General features: G+C 52.2%; 1 protein-coding gene across 1 annotated transcript in view; it reads left to right on the top strand.

Moving 5' to 3' along the window:
- Window positions 1-4,782: 4,782 nt before the first annotated feature.
- Window positions 4,783-8,036, top strand: part of LOC111150491 (sushi repeat containing protein, X-linked) — a 122,535-nt gene continuing 119,281 nt past the window's right edge. The window contains exon 1 of the mRNA XM_022507964.1: window positions 4,783-4,882. Coding sequence (XP_022363672.1) covers window positions 4,783-4,882 — 100 coding nt within the window. The remainder of the gene's footprint in view (window positions 4,883-8,036) is intronic.

Below are 8,036 nucleotides of genomic sequence, written 5' to 3'. Positions count from 1 at the left end.
GAGCCGTGCTGCTCTCTGGCTTTTTTTTTTTTTTCCATTTTGTTTTTCTAGTGAGCCCTGTTTAGTGATTTTACAAAAGCATTGATCAATGATGGATTCGAAAATTTTTTAAAGATTTTATTTATTTATTTGGCAGAGATCACAAGTAGGCAGAGAAGTAGGCAGGCAGAGAGAGAAGAAGGGAAGCAGGTTCCCCGCTGAGCAGAGAGCCCGATGCGGGGCTCGATCCCATGACCCTGAGATCATGACCTGAGCCGAAGGCAGAGGCTTTTTTTTTTTTTTAATTTATTTATTTGAGAGACAGAGAGAGAGCATGAGAGGGGAGGTCAGAGGGAGAAGCAGACTCCCCATGGAGCTGGGAGCCCGATGTGGGACTCGATCCCAGGACTCCGGGATCATGACCTGAGCCGAAGGCAGTTGCTTAACCAACTGAGCCACCCAGGCGCCCCCGAAGGCAGAGGCTTTAACCCACTGAGCCACCCAGGCGCCCCCTCGAAATTTTTTTTAAGATTTTTTGTCCATTTATTTGAGAGAAAGAGCACGCAGAGCTTGTGGGAGAGGGGCGGAGGGAGAGGGAGAAGCAGGCTTCCCACTGAGCAGGGGGCCATTGCGGAGCTCGAACCCAGGACCCTGGGACCATCACCTGAGCCAAAGACAGACACTTAACCAACTGAGCCATCTAGGCGCCCCTGGAAATTTTGTTTTATTTTATTTTGTTTTTGTTTTAGTTTTTGGATTGGACATCTTAAAATAATAGTCCTTTACTACAGATGGCCTGCGAAGCATTGACGCAGGTTGCTTCACTTCAGAGTGGCTCCTCGACGTTGGGAAATGTCAGTCCATTTCCTGAGGTGCAGTGGGCCACCAGCTTTCCCCTCAAACTGCAGGCCCTTTACTCGGAAAAGAGGTGGAAAGAGAAGAACTGGTTGGAAAGCCTAGGAGGACAAGGAGGTGTGGGGGAAATGGCAGGGGCACAGGCAGGGAAGGGCCTTGAGTGACGTCTGTCCACAGGAAATCTCTGTCCTTCAGTAGGGAGGGAGGTGGTCGGCAGGTTCTCCTTCACTGGTCTCAGCTGACAAACGCAAGGCAGAAAGTGGGGGTGAGTTCTGGAATCCTCTTCTTTCTCCACTGTAGGTCATCCTGCGTTGACTCAGGAGAGTGTGGTGGTTAAGCCAAGCTCCTCGTCACTGCACAGAGTGGAAAGACACCTCCACACCCCCCACCAGGCTTTGATGTCTGTGTTCTCCTCTCCTCTCGTCTGGCACTTTGCCCAGCCTTCAGGAATGCTTCGGTGGACAGAACAGGTGCTGTCAGCATGGCCCTGAGGGGCCCGGGAAATCTTTCTTTCTTGGTTTGGAAGCAGCTAGATTGTGCTCTCACGGGTTTTCCCTGGAAGCCATTTTCCCCTCCTCTGTATCTGTGTGCTTGGTTTTTGAGGTCTAATGCAGGATGTCGTACTGATCCTTCTTTGCCGTTCAGCGTCTATACAGCATTCCTGCCCATAGAGATGTTTGGAACCTGCTTCTTACGTGCCTGTCTTGGTGTCTTAGACCAACCGTGTCTTTTTTTTCAGTTCCTCAATTGTTATGTCAAGCGGGAGAGGAATGAGATCAGAGCTCTGTGGCACTCCCTGAGTGACTTCTCTTCCTGTTTCCATGGACTCAGTACCCCATCTTCTGGGTTCAGTTGTTTGACAGATTTATTCTTCTACATAACCGTCCTATTGTCTAGCAAGATATTGTGGGGGGAACTGATAACCTCTTTCCCTTCCCTTCCTCTGCCCCCATCTCTTCTATCAGAGAGAGAGAAACCTGGAATAATAGTAGCAGTGTTGGGGTGCCTGGCTCAGTCAGTAGAGGGTGCAAATCTTGATCTCCGGGTCATGGGTTCAAGCCCCACATTGGGTGTGGAGCCTTCTTAAAAAAATAATAATAGTAGTAATAGTAAGAATAATAAAATCTGATTGGAGTTTGCTTTAAGGCAGCAAAGAGAAAAATTTTTTTTTACCATAAAACTTGGTATAATCTTTTATTTTAATTTCAGTATACTTAACATACAGTGTCTTTCCCTGCCATTCTAGGCCCAGGTGAGTCTGGTCTGACAGAGGCCACAGGTGAGGTGGCTCTCCCTCATTTTCTTGTGACCCAGGGTGTTATTGAAGGGTTGTATTAGTTTCAGGTGTACGATTTAGTGATTCAACACTTTTCTACATTAGTGCTCATCATGGCAAGCACGCTCTTGGATCCCCGTCACCAATTTCTCCCATCCCCCCACCCTCGTCCCCTCTGGTGACCATCTGTTTGTTCTCTATAGTTCAGAGTCTGTTTTTTGGTTTGTCTTTTTTTTTCTTTGTTCATTTGTTTTGTTTCTTAAATTCCACATGTGAGTAAAATCATATGGTATTTGTTTTTCTCTGACAGCTCATTTTGCTTAGCCTTATACATGCAGAGAGGAAAACTCTTCAACACAGAGTGGTGTTTGCTATAATTCAGCCAGACTCCGGTGCCAGGAGAGAGCCAGGGGTTCCTTCTCAGCCCTGTAATAGAACTTAGGCTGGTTTCTGTGAGGAGAGCTTGCTTCAGAAGTGGTATGGTGAAGGAAGGCCACCGGGCAGGCTAACCTGGACCTGGAATTTGGGGTACACATTCACCTCTGTTCATGAGCCCGGAACAGTTGTTCTCCCCTGGGGGCAAACTTTCCCCTGGGGTACACGTGACGTCTGGCAGGTTTTCACTGTCATGACTTGGAAGAGGAGGTGTTTCCCTGGCATCTGGTACACAGGCAGCCACTCTCCCCAGCAAAATGGTGTCAGGCCCCAAATGTCAGTGGTGCCTAAGTTGAGAAATGCTGGTCCAGAATTTAGCCCATTTTAAAAACCTGCCCCACTGAACTTGGGGGAAGAAAAATATGCATCTGGCCAAACTCGAGGCCACCTCCCTAAAGATTCTAGTTTCATTGGTCTGGGGTCCAGGCCTGATGTGATGTTTTCATGAAGTGCCCACCCCTCCCCCTGGCCCTTTGTGGTTGGTCATGGTTGAGAACCACTCGGAGGCCCAGGTGAGTCTGGTCTGACAGGCCACAGGTGAGGTGGCTCTCCCTCATTTTCTTGTGACCCAGGGTGTTATTGAAGGGTTGTTGGCTCCCTGAGCAGGGAGCAGCTGTGGAGAATCTCATTGGAGATGGAGAAAAGCACCCAGCCCTAGAGGGGTAAGATGGAAGTTCAAGTCAGGGGCTTTTTGAGAACTGGGATAAAAGAATTTGAAACCCTTCTGGATGGATGTTCCCAGGGCTCTTAGCCTAGCTAGTGGATCAGACTAGTGGCCAAGGAGAAAGTTGCCTCTCCTCAATGTGGCCCTTGCCTAGGCACAGGGCTCCTTGACCCAGAGGTGGCTGCATTTCCGCTCCGACATGCCTCTTCCTCCAGGCACCTTTGCACAGTGCACAACCTGATGCAGCAGCCCTGATCGCAATTTGCCTTAGCTAAGACCCTCTTGGGGCAGGAAACAAGCCAGGTGCTGCCTTGTGGGTTCACAACACAACAAAAACAAAACAAAAACATTTGGGGGGGCGCCTGGGTGGCTCAGTGGGTTAAGCCGCTGCCTTCGGCTCAGGTCATGATCTCAGGGTCCTGGGATCGAGTCCCGCATCGGGCTCTCTGCTCGGCAGGGAGCCTGCTTCCCTCTCTCTCTCTCTCTCTCTCTGCCTGCCTCTCTGTCTACTTGTGATCTCTCTCTGTCAAACAAATAAATAAAATCTTTAAAAAAAAAACATTTGGGAAAGACTCAAAGAAGAAACCAGATCCGTCCTGCAGGCAGCCTAGAATCCCTATCCTGATGGCGGGCCACAGGTTGGAGGCTTTGGGCTTGTCCTGATGTCCTTGGAGGTGGTCGAGAACAACCCAGGAAATGGTGAAACTGGGCTGCAGAAAACTGCAACAGCTGCATTCCCAAGACTGGGGGTGAGACATGGGGAATTTTCTGTGCCTTGGGCCTGTCCATCAGCCGACCTGGAAAGAGAACCTCAAGCCCCATTCCAAACCGCAGTTCAGCAGGCTCCCCTTCCAGCTCTTGATTCATTCCCTTACAAGAGAGAAACAAAAAAGCTGTAGTATGGACGTTGGTGTCCTCAGAGCCGCACACCTAACTTCAAATCCCCTCTGTGCCCATAACGGTGAACTGGGCAAGTTTCCAAGCACCGGTGTCTTCTTGGGTAAAATGGGCATAATAGTACCGAACCTGAGACGTGGTCGTGAGGGTCAGGTCGGTGAACGTGGCCGTTAATAGCCAGGCCGCAGGGGCCATTGTGGACCCGATCGGTTGTCCCTTCACCCAGAATGGCTCACGCGGCTCTCAGCACAGATGACAGCGTGGGGGGTCCGGAATCTGGGAGAAGGTTGGGCACCCGTGTGTGTATTCGGGGTGCGCGGAATCAGAGAGCAGGAAGGTGTTTGGGGTCATCCGACGTGCTAGGGCACGTTCCTGGCGCTCTCCGGCCCTGGGGGGCCAGCCCCGCTTCCAGAAGAAGCGCTGGGAGAAAAGGAGGGGCTGGGTCAGAGCCCCGGACCGCGCCAGCGTCCGGGGGAGGCGGAGGAAGGAGGGCAGGCCCCAGGCGAGCCGGAGGGAGGGCGAGAGGGAGGGGTAGCGGCGAGAGGAGGAGTTTTCCAGCTAGGCTTCACCCGCTCGCCGCGCAGCCCCTCGGCCCTGTCTGTCTCCTCCGCCCCCTGAAGGCGCGCGGCGCAGCCGAGCCGGAGCGGAGCCCAGCCGAGCGAGCGCAGTGCGCGCCATGGGGAGCCCCGCACTCCGGGCAGCGCTGCTGCCGCCGCCGCCGCCCCTCCTGCTGCTGCTGCTGCTGCTGCGGGTCCCGCCGAGCCGCGCCTTCCCAGGTAGGACCGGAGGCGGGGCAGTGTCCTCGGCCGGGCGCCCTTTGTCTGCCCGGGACTTGGCTTTGGCGGCCCCGGGTGGGGGGGGGGGGGGGGGGGGGGGGGGGGGGGGGCCCGGGGGGGGGGGGGGGGGGGGGACGGCGCGTAGCGGGCTCGCGTCTGGGCGCCGGGAGGGGAGAGCCGGCTGTCGGCTCCACGCCGGGCGCCGCGAGCCGCGGACCCTCTGGTCTGCGCTGCCGGGTGCCCGAGCGGACCCACGTTAGCGCCCAAGACCACGAAGGGAAGTTTGGCGGCGGGCTAGTTTCTCCCCACCTGGAGTTGTGCCTGACACGGTGTCCCGCCGACACCTCGGCGCACCGCCGAGGCCCAGGGGGCGGGGGGCGGGCCCGCAGCTTGTCCTGGAAGAAGCCCCTACCCGCTCCCCCTGGAGGGCCCGGGCCACCCCTGGGGGCTGCAGGGCAAGCGCCGGGGGCGAGCAGCTCCCTGGGACGGCACAGGCTGGGGCCTCTCCCGCATCCCCCAACCGCCCCTGCTGGGGATTCCGAGAAAGTCTGCGCCTCTGGGAGAGAGGTGCCAGCTGAGAGTGGTCACTTGTGGCAGGCGCTCGGTTAGCCTCAAGGAACCGGGACTACACGCCCGCTGCTCGGCGAGGCAGGGGGTGTGGCTTCTTGTTGCTTGGGGGCGTGGTCTCTAGCATCTAAGGGGCCCCAGGTAGTTATTCGGTAGTTATTTGGGGCTCTCTTGGTGTTGACAAAATCTTTCGATTTGGTGTTCACAAAATCTTTTTAGATTTGTCCTTTAAAAAAGCTTCAGCTGACTCCCTCATCTGGGAGTCTTTGGTCAGCAGAGGCTTCAGGAGAGCAGGACAACATGGATGCACCCCTGTCCCCCAGCAATGGAGAAGAAATCCGGGGGTGCAGTTTAATTTAGTGCTAATGGGAAGGTGGGTGGTGTGGACTTCAGGGCGTGCAGACATTTGACTTTGTGCTCAACACTATGGGCAGTTTAAATCGGGGGTCCAAGGAATGAACCTACCAAGTTCTGGGTGACAGACCGGTATCGGTGGAGGGTTCCCAGGTAGTGGGGTACAAAGAGGTAGAGAAAGCTGCTGGGAATACTCCGCACAGCCCCAAATGAATGAATGACTCAAACAAGTGTGTAAAGTGATATATACGGCAACTGTGTTTTGAGCTGTTTGGTAGGAACTGATTCCGGGCAAAGTAGAAAGGAGACTTCATCCTCTGCCCCGGGCAAGTGCCATTCCCCTGCTGCCCATTGCTGTTTAGCAGGAGTTGGGTTACAATGAACCAAGAGGGGAAGGGGAGGTCAGTACTGGACAGGGAGCAAGAGAGAAGTTGAGAAGCTGGAGACAGCCTTTCACGCTGAAGTCCCAGGCATCTCTGAGCTTCCTGTAAGTCTGCTGGAGCCTTTCTCAGCCAAGGGCCTCTTCTCTTTTTCCATCTGAAATCCCTCTGCTCTCCTTTCTCCCAGCTTCTACTCTAATATAGTGTAGCTTGCTGCCAGGGCCCAGGCATCCGCAGGAAAATGGGTGTGCCAGTTTGGGCACGCCTCTCTGTCTCTGGGGAGCTGCCCCTGGCTAATTCTGCCAGCCAGCAGGCTGCCTCCACTTTGGCCCCTCTCAGTGGGGTGTCTCAGGAAATGTGCTCTGCTGGGGCTTGGGAAGGCTGGGGAGGGGAGACTCTCTAGGCCAGTGGGTCCCAGGGCAAATCCCATCAGCAGAATTGACCCTAAGTGCTGGGCGACAGAGAGGGTTTGCAGATCATTTCAGAGGAACTACCTTAGCAAGGGGACATTATGTCTCCGGTAAGATAGAAGGTAAGAGGCCTGGAATCAGGAACCTCTAAAAGAGGGAGGCGGGGACGAAGGGCCCCATCACAACCACCACCATTATATAACTATCTGAGATTTAATAGCAAAGCTGTCAGAGTGAGAGTAAATCATTCCCACTCCTGGAAGGTCTCTGGAGTTCTTCCATCTTTGAATTTGATGCAGCTTTTTTGGCATCGGATTCATTCTTTGCAGCCCAGCAAATACACGGTGTCTACAAAAATCCACATGAAATGTATAGAAAGTTTGTAGCAAAGTTGTCTGAGTTTGATTGTGTTTGTATGGCTATAAGAGATAAAAGTTTTTATTCTGTTCTTTTTGGGGCTTTTTTTTTGAGGTATAGTTGACATTACATGTTAGTTTCAGGTGTATAACACAATGACTTGCTATTTGTATACATTGTGAAATGATCACCACCAGAAGTCTAGTTACCATCAGTCACCATATGTAGTTACAATTTTTTTTTCTTGTGTTGAAGACTTGGAAGATTTACTCTGAGTAACTTTCAAATATCCAATACAGTATTAATTAACTGTAATCACCATGGTGTACATTAGTACATCTGCATGGCTTATTTATTTTGTGACTGGAAGTTTGTACGTTTTGACCCCCTTTGCCCATTTTACCCATTCCCCCCACCCCCAACTCTGTAACCACCAGTCTGTTCTCTGTATCTACGAGCTTGGGGTTTTTTGTTTTGTATTTCAAATTGTACATACAAGGGAAGTCAGATGGTGATTTGTCTTTCTATCTGACTTACTTCACTTAGCATAATGTCCTCAAAGTTCCATGTTGTCCATTGCTAATGGCAAGATTCCTTTCTTTTTTGGGCCTGAATAGTATTGCTCTGTGTGTGGTGTGTGTGTGTGTGTGTATCTACACCACATCTTCTTTAACCAGTCATCTATCAGTGGACACTTGGGTTGCTTCCATATCTTGGCTATTATAAATAATGCTGCAAAGAACATGAGGATGCAGATATCTTTTTGAGTTAATGTTTTCATTTTCTTCGGATAAACACCCAGAAGTGGAATGAATGCTGGATCATATGGTAGCTCTGTTTTTAACTTTTGGGGGCACCTCCATACTGTTTTCCACAGTGGTGCCCCAGTCTGCATTCCCACCAACACAGCGCAGAGGGTTCCCTGGTCCCCACCTCCTGGCCCACGCTTGTTACTTCTTGTCTTTTTTTTTTTTTTTTTTAAGATTTTATTTATTTATTTGTCAGAAAGAGAGAGAGAGAGTGAGCACAGGCAGACAGAGTGGCAGGCAGAGGCAGAGGGAGAAGCAGGCTCCCCACAGAACAAGG

The sequence above is a fragment of the Enhydra lutris genome, unplaced genomic scaffold (genome assembly GCF_002288905.1).
Source record: "Enhydra lutris kenyoni isolate GAN:26980312 unplaced genomic scaffold, ASM228890v2 scaffoldscaffold23, whole genome shotgun sequence".
Taxonomy (NCBI): domain Eukaryota; kingdom Metazoa; phylum Chordata; class Mammalia; order Carnivora; family Mustelidae; genus Enhydra; species Enhydra lutris.
The sequence above is the reverse complement of the archived record's forward strand: the minus strand, read 5'-3'. Positions and strand labels throughout refer to the sequence as shown.